The following is a 16,409-nucleotide window of genomic DNA, read 5'->3' on the forward strand; positions in this document are numbered from 1 at the left end:
TCGGTCTATCACCTCCAACCTCCTGCAGTTCTTCCCCGGAAGACCGAGCTGAAAATCCGGAAAAAGGATCGGTAAACGCCAATAGGCACATTGCGCTTGCGCATGGAGGGCCGGAAGTCAAGGCGGAGGCGGAGGTGATTCTGCTTCCGTTTCTGGTTTTGCTCCAGTGTTTGGGTTGTCTTCGCGGCCGCTCAAGATGAACCGATTCTTCGGGAAAGCGAAACCCAAGGCTCCGCCTCCCAGCTTGACTGACTGCATTGGCACGGTGGGCACTTAGACACGCATAACTAGGCTCAGGGACCCTGACACCCCCAACCCCACCCACCCCCGGCTTCGGCGCCTACTCCTGGGTCCCGGACCTATTGCATCTCAGCTCTCTCCACCCCACTTTCTTTCCTGTTACCCAAGTCATTGCTGACTCCACAAACCAGGGACCCCTAACCCATCACTGTCTCGCCCTTCTTGCGCCCCACCCCTTCTGGTGCCCGTGCCGCGTCCACTCGCTGTTTCCTTACCTCCTCACTCCTACCAGCCATAGGCCCACACAGCTTTCCCACCTCGTCCAGCCTGACCCCTAACTCCTCTTCCATCCCTCATCCCTCTCTCACGTCAGGACCCTCGGCTTGATATTCTAGTTCAACATATCTGTACCCCAATCCTGGATCTCAGTAACAAAAATTCAGAACTCTGACCCCTGACATTAAGCCACCACTTTCTATCCAAGCGAATAGCATTAGATCTAAGCCCTAGCCGGGGTCCACTGGGCACTAACCCATTTCACACACCTCCTGCTTGAGCCCTCAGCCTGACAAGCCTCTGATTCTAGGGGAATCTCAACTAAACCCAGTGATTCTCAAATTCTTTTTCTGCTCAAGCACACTTGAGAGCGACCCTGGAATATTAGAATTTAGGGGGTGGAGTATAGTTTATAAAAGCTCTCCAGTGTTTCTGGCTGAGAATCTCCCCACCACCAACAGTTAGGAATCACTCTTTTCCACCTTTCACCATATGCTCTTCTTTTTTTAAAAAAATTAATTTTATTTATTTATTTTGGGCTGCATTGGGTCTTCGTTGCTGCACGTGGGCTTTCTCTAGTTGCAGCGAGCGGGGACTACTCTTCATTGCCATGCGCAGCCTTCTCATTTCGGTGGCTTCTCTTGTTGCAGAGCACTGGCTCTAGGTGCACGGGCTTCAGCAGTTGTGGCATGCAGGCTCAGTAGTTGTGGCGCATGGGTTTAGTTGCTCCGCGGCATGTGGGATCTTCCCAGACCAGGGATTGAACCAGTGATCCCTGTATTGTCAGGCAGAATCTTAACCACTGCGCCACCAGGGAAGTCCCTCTTCTTTATTTGTCCTTTCTTCCTCTATATTCATTCCTCTCCTGCCACTTTTCATGTAAATGTATTGCAATAACTACTACTGCCTTTGATGTTTTTCCCCTCAAGGTGGACAGCAGGGCAGAATCTATTGACAAGAAGATTTCTCGGCTGGATGCTGAACTGGTGAAGTATAAGGATCAGATCAAGAAGATGAGAGAGGGTCCTGCAAAGGTAAGGTAGGCAGCACCTGAAGAAGGTACTGTGACAACCTAACTTGAGCACCTGTGGAAGTAGGGCCTGGTGGTAAGGGCTGGTGAGAGATACAGAAGAGATGCTCACAGTCTAATAAGAAAACATACGTGAAGGTGTATCCCTCAGGGGGGAGAGTTTGCAGCCATATATGAGAGGAAGGCTAGGATTTGACCTGGTGGTGAGAAGATGCTGGTTACATGTCCAGAAGAATGTACATGGGAATTAGCATATTCTACTGAGAAGGTGCTATATTCTACCTGGAGAGCTGGGCCTGCTCAGGAATAATGAGTTGCCAGGCTAGTCAGGTTAGGTAAGTATAATAGACTGGTTAAGGAGTGGCATATTGGGAAAAAAGTACCAGTGTTCTATTAATAATATCATCACTACCTACTCGCTGTGACCTTTATAAAGTCAGTTAATTTTTTATTTTTCTCTTCTGTTAGGTAGAAACGTAGAGTTGTATATTTAAGTGCATGGACTGTGAATGTAGAACTGTCTTCTTTTTTCCCATCCCTGTAACTTATTAGACATTCAAGCTAGAGCAAGTTACTTAGCATCACTGAACCTCAGTTTGCCCATTTATAAAATGGGGATGATATCTACTTTAAAGTGTGAGATTAAATGAGGTAATTCATGTGACCTACATAGCACTGTGTCTAGTACATAGACACATTCAGTAAATGTTAGGTATTATTATCATCTGTGAAGTAGTAATACCTGCTTTTCCTTCTTCATTGGAGGAGACAAATAAAATGATTTATGAAACAGTATAGAAATGGAAGTGACGGGAGGATTTTCTCTGACATCTTAGTTAGATGGCTTGGCATGAAGAGCGAACAGAGGCAGAAATGCCCACCTAGACTTGAGATGAAAGCCTAAACCATGGTGGTAGTCATGAGAATGACATGAGAGGAATCAATTTAAAAGTGAGTTCTGGGGCTTCCCTGGTGGCACAGTGGTTGAGAGTCCGCCTGCAGATGCAGGGGACACGGGTTCGTGACCCGGTCCGGGAGGATCCCACATGCCGCAGAGCGGCTGGGCCCGTGAGCCATGGCTGCTGAGCCTGCGCGCCTGGAGCCTGTGCTCCGCAACGGGAGAGGCCACAGCAGTGACAGGCCCGCGTACCGCAAAAAAAAAAAAAAGTGAGTTCTGAAAATCTAAGATAGCAGTGCATGAAGACACAATAGAGAGAGGAAAGGTAAGGTTGGTGTAACAGTTTTCAACCTAGAGAAGTGAGAGACTGGCGGGGCCATTATTAGTCATTTCCAAGGTAAGAGCAGGCTGAGGAGTTTGAGCATGCTGAGTTTGAGTGGATAGCAGACTGTCCAAATTGGGAATCTCCCTAAGGCACCTAGATATACAAAATCGGCCCTCTTGGGGCTGGGAGTAGAGATAATATGCACTAGGAAAAGGAAATGTACTTCAGTACACTGAGATGTGGGATGCCAAGACTGAGACAAGCTGGGGCTTAAAGCCTGCTTGGGAGGTGAACAATCCAGGAGTCACTGTGTCTACTACTTTGAAGATGAGAGGAAGTAGAGGTATGTGGGGATATGGGAGATTTTTTTTTTTACCGTATGTATATTTTCTACTTCTTTTCATTAAAATCTGTTTTTCTCCCTAGAATATGGTCAAGCAGAAAGCCTTGCGGGTTTTAAAGCAAAAGCGGATGTAAGTTATAAGCATAACCTCCTTTCCTCTAGCAGGTTTAACCAAAAGGGAAATGGTCTTCCATTCCTTTAGATTTTCATACCACTTTATAAGTATTCTTGAGTTAATTGCAAATTTCATTTACACATACAGTTAGCTGGGTTTTTCTCCCCCTGCATGTTCAGCAACATCTGTTGCAGCACTGTCCATTTAAATAGAACTTTTTGCTTTGATGGGAGGTGTTTTGTATCTCTGCTCTTCAGTACAGTAGCTATTAGCCATGTGTGGCTATTGAGCACTTGAAATGTAGCTAATGTGACTAAGGAACTCAAGTTTTAATTTTATTTAATTTTAACAATTTAAGTAGCCATGTGTGGCTAGTGGCTTCTGTATTGGACTGCCCAGATCTATAGAGTTTGATTCTCCCATTTATTTAATTAGAGTGTGCCTTTTAAATTTTTGTTTGTCTGTAAAATTGGGAATCTTGAATATTTGTTCCCTCCCATCAGAAGATTTAACGGTCCTTAATTTGTTTTAGGTGACTGTGTCCCAGTGTTTGAGCAGAAGCCCAAGAGTATCTTTGGTACTTACCCTTGTGAGCTGTTGAGAGCCTCTGCAGGGTTTATAGAGGTCAGATGTAATCAGCTAATAAAGAACCAGAAAAATTGTTGATATCTCTATTCCTATTTATAAACTAACTTTTTATAAGACATCAGACACCATCTTACTCCTTTTAGATTAGACAGAATTGGAAAAATAAATTATGATGCCTAGAGTGGTGAGAGAGTGTGATAAAATTGTTACCTCTCTAATTGGTAGCACTGCAATTTTTAGGTAACTTTTTTTTTTAATAAAAGGATATTATTCATTGTAGAAACTTGGCAAGTACATAAACATGAGTAGAAGAAAAGGAAATTTACCTAGATTCCTACTAGCAGAAATAACCACCTTTAAAATGCTATTTTTACAGTTTCTTTCTCTGCTTGTGCATACATGGTATGTGTGCATATAATTTTTAGAAGATAATAAATGGCATGTATATAGGTTATCCTTTTCCACTTAATGTTATATCATGAGTATTTTTGTCCTTCTAAATATTCTTTGCAAACATACTTTTTAACGGGGTAATAATGTTCCACCACCATTTGCCTGCATCGTTGACCATTTTTCTTCTGGTTGGATGGTTAGATGGTTTCGAAATATTGTATAAGGGTTATAGGGATATAAGTCTTTGAGGCAGTATTATAAGTTGATATAAAGCTTTATTTTAAAAAAACATGGAGTGTCAGGCATTATATTAGGTTGGATAGATTACCTATTTGTGGATACGAGATTAATAAAATAACATACCTGTCCTCAAGGAGTTCAGTCTACTGGAAAAACAGTTTCACTATATGTATGAAGAGCCTTAAAAACAGTTTTGCCTTTTCCCTCAAGAATTCCATTTCTGGGAATTTAGCATAGGAAATGATCTAAAACGTTATAAAAACATGTATTAAGACTTCTTAGCAACGTAGAAAGCAGCAGTAATAATAATAATGTTAAGTGGAAAATAGTGTTGTAACTAAAATATATACAAAGGAAAAAGACTGGAGGGACATCAAATGATATTTGTGTTAGATTGATTAAATTGTTTTTCCCAATTTTTCTGTATATTTAATTTTTTAACATTTGTTGTTATTGTTTTTAAGAAAATTCTCTTATTTTGTGTTAGAGATACTTTCTTCATGAGGATTTCTATCTGGCTCACATTTATCCTTCTCAATTGACTCTAAAAAGGTATGAGCAGCAGCGGGACAATCTTGCCCAACAGTCATTTAATATGGAACAAGCCAATTACACCATCCAGTCATTGAAGGACACCAAGACCACGGTACTCCCAAAACACCTTTGCCATGGTTTTATTTTATTTTATTTTATTTTAATTTTATTTATTTATTTATTTATTTTTGGCTGTGTTGGGTCCTCGTTTCTGTGCAAGGGCTTTCTCCAGTTGCGGTGAGCGAGGGCCACTCTTCATCGCGGTGCGCGGGCCTCTCACTGTCGCGGCCTCTCTTGTTGCGGAGCACAGGCTCCAGACGCGCAGGCTCGGTAGTTGTGGCTCACGGGCCCAGTTGCTCCGCGGCATGTGGGATCTTCCCAGACCAGGGCTCGAACCCGTGTCCCCTGCATTAGCAGGCAGATTCTCAACCACTGCGCCACGAGGGAAGCCCTTATTTTATTTTTGTTTTATTTTATTTTATTTTTGTACTCTGTGCTCTTTTCCCATGGTTTTTAAAACACAGTTTAACCAACACGGCTTCTTAAGACATGGTGTTTCCTTTTTTTAGGTTGATGCTATGAAACTGGGTGTAAAGGAAATGAAGAAAGCATACAAGCAAGTGAAAATCGACCAGATAGAGGTGAGATGTGTACTGGATTCTCCAAGAATATACACTTGTTTCTGAAAGAATCAAAATGATTGTGTATGTGATGGGAAGAGCACAGGAGAGGGATTGAATCTTGGGTTCTGCCATTTACTAATAGAGTAACTTTGGGAAAGGGTTCCAGAGGTCTCACTTTCCTCATTGTTAACCTAAGGATCCTAATACCACATACAATTATAATTAGAATGAAATAAATGAGCTGGTGTATCTAAACGCACAATGCCTGGCACATAATAAGCACCCAGTGAATAAGCACCCCGTTTCCTTTTACTTCTAACTCACTTAATGACTTTTAGTCAGTTGCCTCAATTGTAAAGTAGTGATGTTGCTGCTCATCTCCCAGGATTGTCCCGAGTGTAAAATGAGGACATATACATAAAGTGCTTAGCACAGTTCCTGGTGTAGAATTGGTTCCCTCTTCTAGTAATTCTCTTTATATTTTTTTCCCCCAGTTTTATTGAGATACACTTGACATATAACATTGTGTAAGTTTAAGGTATACAACATGATGATTTCATACATATATATATAGTGAAGTGGTTACCACTATAAAGTTAGTTAACACCTTCATAACCTCACATAATTACTATTTTTTTGTGGTGAGAATATTTAAGGTTTACTTTCCTAGCAACTTGCAAATATTGTTAAATATAGCCACCATGATGTACTTTAGATCCCCAGAACTTGAGTCATCTTTTTTTTAAAGGTTATATTCCATTTATAATTATTATAAAATATTGACTGTATTCCTTGTTGTACAATATATCCTTGTAGCTTATGTATTTTATACGTAGTAGTTTGTGCCTCTTGATCCCCTACCCCCATTTCTTTAGTTTTTTTTTTTTTTTTTTTGGCTGCACTGGGTCTTAGTTGCGGCACGCGGGATCTTCACTGTGGCATTCGGGCTTCTTAGTTGTTGCATACGGGCTTCTTAGTTGTGCATACGAACTCTTAGTTGCAGCATGCGGACTCTTAGTTGCGGCAGATGGGATCTAGTTCCCTGACCAGGGATCGAGCCGTGGCCCCCTGCACTGGGAGCACAGAGTCTTACCCACTGGTCCACCATGGAAGTCCCTAAATTTTTAATAATAATGTCATTAGGTCCTTAAAATTAGCATTTCTTTTTGAGATCATGTTTTGGCTGGGGCACTGAGCCCTAAGAGTTTGGCTCCTCTTGCCTCTCTCAGTTGAACAGCGCAGATGGCAAACAGAAGGAGTAGTGACTGGCCTGAGGAAAAGCCTTCCTTTCTGTGTATGTGATAGTTCTAACCCCCGGAGTAAAATGTCTCTTTCTAAGAGGGCATGGACTCAGTTTTGTTCACTGTTGTATCCCCAGTGCCCCAAACAATGCCTGTCCATAGTTGGTGCTTAGAAAGTATCTAATGATTGATGAACAAATGAACTAGAGGCCATTCATGGAGATAAAACAGTTCTGCCCAATTGGAGCATTATTTGTTGGTGGCATATTTACTATGTTCCTAGCATTTTACGGCTTCTGCAGACGTATTCTCTGGTAGGGTAGTTCTGGTCTTTAGTAAGTGAAGGCATTCCTCCCATCTTGCTCTTTTCCAGCACCCCTCCTTATACTTCTCAGGAACCTCTTTCTAATCCTCCACACCAGTCTCTGCTTACAAGAATTTAGGCTTAGTGATATCTTCCAGGAGATTTCACTGAGAAAAATGTTCTGACTATGCATGTCTTATTTGTATATTATTATTTGATAATAAAATAAAATGAAACTGAATTTTATTTTCTGCTTTTCGGGTTCCTTGTGTTTTAATTAGTGCTATTTAATGAACAAAATAGAAATTTTGATCTTTGCGGTTTTTTGTATGTTTCTTCGTCTTTGACCTATGGTTGTCTGGCTCTCTCCACATCTAATTATCCTTCTCCTGTCACCTCATAGATTTGCTTGCATGACAGGTGGAAAGCCCCTTTCGTTGTAACTTTTTTGATGTGTATGGGTATGTGTCTTTGGCTGGTCTAGGTATTTTGAATTCCATTTGTTTTCCTAAAATCCTTTACTTGTAAAAAATTTTCACTGTTTTATAGTACTCATTCAGAAAATTTGCCTCTATGTATGTATGTTCCCCTGTTTCTGTCTTTTGTTTCCCAGTTTCTGCACATCAAGTGTAGTGCTTATATTTGTTTTGTATTGATTTTGTTTGTTTTTCCAGAACTGAACATGCTAATTCTTTGTGATGATTTTTTTCTTTTCTGTGTCTATCCTGGAGTCTATTGCTAGGAATCCTATCCATAAATGATTTTGGCAGACTTGTCTTGACATGTGAAAGCATAATATAAGTTCAACTTGATTAGTTTATGTTATTTTCACTCTATTTTAAGTATTGTTTCAGCCAGTGCTTCTCTGTATAGCAGACTGTTACATATGTACAATAGTTTGGCCCTTGGAAATGCAGAAAAGCAAAGCATTTTCTTTTTAAAGAAATGTTTTTCTCCGCTTTATTTTATATCCTTTATATGGAAAAACAAACCTAATCTGGGGGCCAGGAAGGAGTTTTTAAGTGTTTTGCATTGCTCTAGAAATCCTGAAGGATAAGTGGTGCTAATTTGGACCCTCTGTGTTATCAACACTAGTCCATTCCCCTCTATGTGGAATTTTCAGTATATGAAAAACATATTGTTTTGTACATCCTTAACAGAGTAGAAGATATATAGTATTAAGTGCTTAGTGTTTGACACATATTATGACATATATTATTGCAATAAATCCTTATTATAACCCTATGAAGAATGACTATTAATAATCCCATCTTACAGATGAGGAAATAAAGGCTAAGAGACATTACTTTTCATTGAGTAATGGCCAGATTTTAGCTTAGATATGTCTGACTCCAGAGTCTGCTCTTCTAACCATTATACTAACTGCCCTTTATTATGCTATAGTATTTCTCAGCTTGGTTTTACATTCTTTCTGGCCTTGTAATAGTCTCCCAGTTAAGTACAAATAGATAATTCCCAGAAGATTTATGCCCTCAATCAGTTTTTTTCACCAGCCTGGTCTCAGGTATCAAGCCTATCCTGATTACATTTCTGTTTCCCCATCCGGGGTGGGCCCAGAACAACTCTTTTGTACTACCCAGTTGTTTCCGCTACTGCTTCCTTTCCCTGTACAGCGTAGTCAGTTTTTGGCTGACTCAAGAAGAGTAATTTGCTTGTCTCAATTACCTCTTCTCTATTAACTAGAAAAATTTTGATAGTGTAACTGTTGCTTGATTTGATGTTTCAAGGAAACTTTCTGTAATGAGAGAGCTGATTGGGCATGTATTCTTACAGTAGAAGTTTGGATTTCCGTGAAGCACCTTAAATTCAAATGCAAGATTACCAATTCTATTCTTTATTTTGAAGTTTACATTTTACCACCCAAAATAGGAAGATTATGTGGGCCATTGCTCGTTTCTGAGATTCAGGAGAGAGAATAGGGACAGGTGGTAGTTAGAGAAAAATGGTAAGAAATGAATAAAAATCCTGTCATATATTTTTGTAGGATCTACAAGACCAGCTAGAGGATATGATGGAAGATGCAAATGAAATCCAAGAAGCACTGAGTCGTAGTTACGGCACCCCAGAATTAGATGAAGATGACCTAGAAGCAGGTAAGTTATAGGAAAAGCACTGTATATGTAGTTTTAGCATCTGAGAGGAGCGACTGCCTGGGACCTTTTCTCCCAAATGTTAGAGAAAATTTCTGCAATAGTTCCCTGAGAGTTTATGGTATAGTCTCTGGGCAAAGAGCTTGAGAGGCAGCCATATCAGATTTGCATACCCCACCAACTCTGGGATGGACAAGCTCTGAAGGAATGTCTAGGCAAAGTCCTCTGCTGACCTGGTGCTTGGTATCCAAACACTGCCATTCCCTGCCATTTTCCTTTTGATTTTTTTTCTCTTTATTTTCCTGCTGGAGTCCTCTCCCTCAGAACAGTGAAGCAGATCAAGAAACAGTAGTTGGCAAATACTTAGTGTGCATCTGCTATATGCCAGGCACTGTATTAGATGCTGGGGATTCAGCCTTGAAGAAAACAAACACAATCCCTGCATTTATGAAGCTTCTCCTCTAGCAGGGGTAAGAAACTGCTTGTTTCAAGTAATTCATTAATTATAAGAGCACAAACTGTTGGGAAGGAGAAGTATGGGGTACCATAGGAGCACATAGCCAGTGAATCTAACCTATTTGGGAGTCAGTGACAGGCATTGCACCTGAAGGATGAGCAGAGGGTAGCAAGACCAAATGGAAGGGGTTGTTAAGTGGCCTCACAGAGAGTTGTTTAGAAACTATTCCTGTAGTCCATTTAAGAAATTGTGGTGGCTGAGACTATGGTGGTGGTAGCAAAAACAGAGATAAGTGGACATATTGAAGAAATTTTAGGAGGTTGAATGGACAAGACCTAATGATTGATTGGGTGTGGAGAGAGAGGGAGGTGTCAGAGGTGTTTGTCAATTTCTAGCATGAGCAACTGGGTAGATGGCAGGACCACCCCACACTGGATTTTCTGTTGCATGATTCCCCTGTCCCATTACTACTTCTTTCTCTCCATGTTCTGTTTTGCCTAGAACCTTTTTTCCCCTGTTTATTTCTTTGTTTTCTTATTTCTCATCTTAAGTTTCCTCTGATGAGTCTCTACCTGCTGTTGCCATTTCCCCGGTCACTTCCAACTCACTTTGCCATAGACTTATTTTTAAAGCCTGATCTCGTGCAATGGTCACTCACTATACAACAATCTCATGCCTCCTTTCACTGCCTGCTTTCAAGTTCATCAATAAATGGGAGAGGATTTTTTACATTTGTTATCATCAGGATTTTCTAATTTGAATTGGCCAACCGATAACTATAGAGTCTTCTCATGAAGACTGGGCCTTATAAACCTGTGGGGAATGGTTTTGTTTGTTTGTTTTATTTTAATTTTTCATGGATTTTTACCACACCAGTTCCCTTGAAAATTTCTTACAATGGCCATCTTTTATTTTGAAAATAGAAATTAATAATCCCTTCTCTTTGTTTCTTAAGTTTTCATCTTATTGCAAATAATTTGGCCAACTTTCTTAACATTAGCTGCCAGTTTTCTTGCTTACATTTTATTGAAATATTGACTATTTCAATCTCAGAGTTGGATGCACTGGGCGATGAGCTTCTGGCTGATGAAGACAGTTCTTATTTGGATGAAGCAGCATCTGCACCTGCAATTCCAGAAGGTGTTCCCACTGACACAAAGAATAAGGTGAAAGCTTTTTCTGTTTTATTTTCTATGCAAAATGGTCTGGGAATCTAAAAGGTATTCTTAAGTAAGAACAAGGAAAGACTGTCATTATTTTGGGAACCCTTGAAAGCCCAGTTTTCCCACATTGGATTGTGGATAGGCTACATAAATAGTGTCACTGAGGCCCAGGGATGGTTTTATTCAATGACAATTTGTATAGTATACATAATCACTTTTGTGAGCTTGGACTGGGTGCTATTGGGTTTTAGACATTTCCTGGGAAAGCAGCAGCAACATATGCATGAACCATGCGGGGTGGCAGCATAAAATAAAGGTCCACTCCAGACACGATGATCAATAATAGGGTGGATTTTTTTTTTGAACTAGGGATTCATAATTTAAGTATAAAACAATGTAGAAAGATTCTACTTCAACAAGGAAAAAGAATCAGGATATATGGGTGTAAGCCTGAGATTGACACCACTAACTGTGAGACCTTGGCAAATCACTTAGCTGTTTTGAACTTTTCTGTTCCTTGCATCTATAAAATGCAGATAACTGTAACTATCTCACATAATTGTTATGTAGATCAAATTAGATCTTGTATGTAAAAGGACTTTGCGAACTTAAAGCCCTGTTCAAATCTACATGCTTGTCATTATAAATAGATACAATTTTGCTGCTTATAAAATCCTGTTTACCCCATCTGAGATTCTGGTATCACATGTCATTTTTTCTATTGCCACTGGCCATTTACAGTCCTGGTGTTTACCTACTCCCAACGTGCACATCGAGGTGCACAGTATAGTTGACAGAATCCTAGAGTGGGAGCCAGTCTCAGCTCTGCCTTTATTCACTGTGTGACTTTGAACAAATTAGAAGTTCATATCTTCTTTCTGAACCTCATGTTTTTCCTACCTGTGCAATGTGGGGAACAAAAAGGTGGGAAAGTAGGTAATTTCTCAGGTCCCTTATAACTGAATTTTTTTTTAATATTTATTTATTTGGTTGCATTGGGTCTTGGTTACAACAAGTGGGCTCCTTAGTTGCGGCTCGCCAGCTCCTTAGTTGTGGCATGCAAACTCTTAGTTGCAGCATGCATGTGGGATCTAGTTCCCAGACCAGGGATCAAACCTAAGCCCCTTGCATTGGGACTGAGGAGTCCTAACCACCGTGCCACCAGGGAAGTCCCCCTTATAAATGGTTTTGACGAATGTGTGTGTTCCCCTACCTTACCCCTCCCCCCCGCTTACTTGAGCCTGGGGTCGTCTTACCTTTCTCTACTACACAGGCCACTCTCACCACTTCAAGGCACCAGGTGCATAGGTTGCTTTTTCTCAGCATACCTAAAATCATTTTTATTAACACTACCATAGCCCATCTTTTCACATCCTTGGTAACAGGTCCCTGAGGGATGTGTGTTATTTCCACTTTTAGAAGGTCACAGATTCCTGACTTGAATGTGTTGTTGAGGTATGGTTTCTGAATTGATAGTGGTGTCAGTGCCTATAAGTTTGTAGTAAAGTGTGATATGGAAGTGACTGCCTGTCCCAGGGCACCGCTCTTTCAAGGATTGATGAGGCGGGCTTCCCTGGTGGTACAGTGGTTAGGAATCCGCCTGCCAATGCAGGGGACACAGGTTTGAGCCCTGGTCCGGGAAGATCCCACATGCTGCGGAACAGCTAAGCCCGTGCGCCACAACTACTGAGCCTGTGCTCTGGAGCCCACGAGCCACAACTACTGAAGCCCGTGTGCCTAGAGCCCATGCTCCATAACAAGAAAAGCCACTACAATGAGAAGCCCACGCACCGCAACGAAGAGTAGCCCCCGCTCTCCGCAACTAGAGAAAAGCCTGCATGCAGCAACAAAGACCCAATGCAGCCAAAACTAAATAAATTAAATAAATAAACTTTTAAAGATAAATAAATAAAAGGATTGATGAGGCTACAAAAGGTATTGGTTCACTTTGGGATCAGAGTGAAAGTGGGAATCTGGAGACAAGCACTCTCTCCTCTGCCTTCACTCCTGGACATTCCCAGTCCCCTTTTCCCCTTTCTAGGTTTACTCTTAGGTTTCTCTTTCTTTCTGTACTCTTCCCTTACTCTGCAAGGAGTCATCCCTTTTGATCTCTTCCACTTCTTTTCCTGGTTTATCACTTCCCCCTTTACCTTTCATAAAACAGCTTGTTCTCATCAGTGGGATTTTTTTCATTGATTAAACACTTAGAAATGAGTTTTGACTACTAAACATTTGTAATCTTTTTCTTTTTTTATCAGTTGGAAAATAGTGGCACTAAACATTTCTTCCTTTTCACAGGATGGAGTCTTGGTGGATGAATTCGGATTGCCACAGATCCCTGCTTCGTAGACTTGCATCATTCAAGTACATCATGTAAAATAAACACATATTCTGGGACTAGGAAATATTTATCTTTCCAAGTTTGCCATAACAGATTTAGGTTTCTTTCCTTTCTTTGGAGGAAAAGTTAACTACATTGCTTTCATTTTTTTTCCGTTAAGAGACTTATTGCTTGAAGGAAGCTTTCTTCATACTAGATTTTTATTCCTTTTCTCTTATGAAAGACTAACTTACTTAAAGTTATCATTGGGTATGTGTAACTTCATTCCTTAATAATAATTTTGAGATAAAACCAAGGAAATGGGAATCTTTAAGTTCTATGACAGCATATCTCCACAATCTCAAATTGACCCGATAAATTGATGACAAAGACAAGATTAGTGGGACTGTCCATATTATGATTCAAAACCATTTTCTCTTGTGGTATTATAGGTTGGTTAAAGTGATGGCCTTTTTTGGTGAGTTTTGTTGTGTCTTGTGAGTAAATCATTACTGTGTCCAATATTGGAATGGAATTATCACTACTGTATCATGGGTGGCTATTTTGATTCTGTGGTTCATTCAGTATTACAGTGGACTTGTAATCAATAATGAATATTTCTTGATATTTAATGTATAGGACATTTATTTATACTCAATAAATATTTTTCAAAAGGATATAATTTTAATAGTATTACCTCAGCCTGAAACTTCCACTACAGAAACCAAATTTAATATAATTTTAATGTCAACTCAGCCTAAAAACTCCACTACAGAAATCGAATTTAACTGGCAGCATTGTGGTATAGTGGAAAGAGCAAGGAGCAATCCAGGCTTGGGCCCTGGGTCTGCATCTAATAACTACTAAGTAGCCCACTCACACCTCTAAATTTTTATTTCCTTACTAGTAAAATCATGCTTCTCTCACAAGCTTTTGTGAGGAATAATTGATTGTCTTGAGTACTTTGTTAACTGCCACGTCTCATATGAGGGGTTATTAACAATTAAAAATCAGGGGTTGGGAGTTCTCTGGCAGTCCAGTGGTTAGCACTCGGCACTTTCACTGCCATGGTCTCGGGTTCAATCCCTGGTCGGGGAACTAAGGTCCTGCAAGCTGCGCAGCTCGGCAAAAAAAAAAAAAAAAGTGGGCTTTATTCCCTTCTTGGGAAGTGCCTGGAGTGCTACAGCAAGTCCAAATTCCTGCTAGATTTCAGGGTCTTTAATGATCCATCCTCCCTCTGCCAGCCTCACTGGCTGCCTCACAGTGTCACATGCACCAGCCTTTCATGTGTCAGCAGATCAATAAATATTTATTGAACACCAGCCCTGTAGAGTTTCTATACCAACCCAGGGGATACTAAGAACAATCACAGCTCCTGTCTTCAAAACTTCACTGTCTAATTATAGGTGAGGATGAGACATGGATGTAACCCTCTCCCATCCCCACTAACCTCACCCTTGAAGAAGACTTCCAGTGGAGCAAATATTACACTATTCATCATTACCTTCTTGAAACCTTCCTTGGCTTCCTTACAAGTTCTCACTCAGCCCTTTTAATATTTCTTCCATTATAGTTCCAATCTGGGATAACTTCTTACCCTTCATACTTTCCTTGAGATAACTCACACCCATGATTTTAACTATTACCTATGAACTAATGCCTCAAAATAACTGTAACTAGCCCAGACCTCTTTCCTTATTCTTTTTTTCAGTTCTGGGTATTCCAAATTAAATGCCCCACCACTACCTAAAATCTAACATCCAAATTAAGCTCATTACCCTGAGCTTCACACTCAACCAACGTTCCTGCTTTATTTCTTGTCTTGCCAGTGTTAAATCAGTGACCCATATATTGCCAGTTTTAGTGGGTGATATTTAGTGCTCCAGCTAGACCACTTTAGTACACTGGATACCAGGGAACAGTCATTCTGCCAGTCTCTCTTCCCTTGGCTTTTGTGATGGTATCCCGTGGTTCTTCTATTCTTCTGACTATTCCCTCCAAGATTCCTTTCTGAAATTCTCATCTCTCCAACCCTGTAATGTTGGTGTTCCTCAGGAGTCCAGCCTTTATCCACAGTACTTCTTTCTCTGCTCACTTATATTTAATAATCTCAGCTATTCTCATGGCTTTAACTGCTGACTTCTAAGTCTATACTTGTATCCCTGGTCTTGACCCTGAGTTTCAGAATCCTGTTTATATCCACTCGTTGCCTAAGAGTAATCTGGATGTTCCAGAAGCCCACAAACACTTCACATTCAAATAGCCAAGACAACCATTATCTTTCCCCCAGACCTAACCTCCTGTTTTCCCTGCCTCAGCTAATGGAACCATTATCCTCCATCATGCAAAACAGAAAGCTCTTGAGTTGTCCTTGATGCCTACATTTTGCCTCATCCTACACATTCAATTAATCATTAAACCCTGCTTTTAACCCCTTTGTGTTTCTCAAATCCAGCCCCTCCTTTTCTCTTTTCAACTCTCTTTGGCTTGGACATCCTTCCCATAGCCTTTGCAAAGAAATGACCTGCTTTCCCTTCTTGCATAAAGTCCTGGTTCCCTGACATCTCCAGCAGGGCTTAAAAAGCTGCCTATTGGCCCCTGCCTCTCTGTAATGGTTTATTGCTTAGTCTTTTCAGAACAGCATTCTCTTTCATTTAGAGAACTGCCTCCCCAATTCCAAATGTGTGATTATTGGAAAAATACCAATTAGAGTAGCCCTACCTTTACTTTTCCACTATGGGAGTGGGCTTGTAACCAGATTTGTGCCTATTGAAGTTCATCCCTCAAATTTTCTAAGGGGAAATGCTTTCCCTTTTTTTTTTTTTTTTTTTTTTTACTCTTTATCAGTCTGAGAAGTTTGAGATATTGAGTCGAGAGAGCAGCCAAGAGGCAGAATGAAAGAATCCTCATGGCACTGAGCCCTGACTTCTGATCTTTGAGATTCTCAGAGTGCTCCAAGTCTCTGTAACTCCTCCTTTAGTTCTGTGAACTGAGAATTCTGCCAACAAACCCCCTTTTCTGCTTAAACTAGTTGGAATTGGGTTCCTGTCACTTGCTAGTAAGAGTCCTGTTCTAGTTCTCCTGCATCTGCCATACAGTCATTCCCTGCCTCTCCTCATACAGTTTACCCTCCCTGGAGCAGTAACCGATCAATGGGCTCGTGTGCCCATGGCACAGAGAGGCAAACTGACAGCGGGTGTGTGCAGCC

The 16,409-nt window shown here is 40.6% G+C and overlaps 1 protein-coding gene across 1 annotated transcript; it reads left to right on the forward strand.

The window, feature by feature from the left end:
• Positions 1–108: 108 nt before the first annotated feature.
• CHMP5 (charged multivesicular body protein 5) lies at positions 109–13,883 on the forward strand. Its single transcript, XM_067744598.1, has 8 exons — positions 109–265; positions 1,446–1,550; positions 3,196–3,242; positions 5,001–5,094; positions 5,552–5,623; positions 9,156–9,264; positions 10,772–10,884; positions 13,180–13,883. The coding sequence occupies exons 1-8, from the start codon at positions 197–199 to the stop codon at positions 13,228–13,230; spliced, it is 660 nt and encodes a 219-aa protein (XP_067600699.1). The 5' UTR covers positions 109–196; the 3' UTR covers positions 13,231–13,883.
• The last annotated feature ends 2,526 nt before the right edge of the window (positions 13,884–16,409 follow it).

The sequence above is a fragment of the Pseudorca crassidens genome, chromosome 7 (assembly GCF_039906515.1).
Source record: "Pseudorca crassidens isolate mPseCra1 chromosome 7, mPseCra1.hap1, whole genome shotgun sequence".
Lineage (NCBI taxonomy): Eukaryota > Metazoa > Chordata > Mammalia > Artiodactyla > Delphinidae > Pseudorca > Pseudorca crassidens.

Coding starts and splice junctions, on each gene's coding strand:
- CHMP5 (XM_067744598.1), top strand. CDS start 197: ATGAACCGATTCTTCGGGAAAGCGAAACCCAAGGCTCCGCCTCCCAGC. Junction 5,624..9,155: donor TGAAAATCGACCAGATAGAG/GTGAGATGTGTA, acceptor ATATTTTTGTAG/GATCTACAAGACCAGCTAGA. Junction 10,885..13,179: donor CCACTGACACAAAGAATAAG/GTGAAAGCTTTT, acceptor TCCTTTTCACAG/GATGGAGTCTTGGTGGATGA.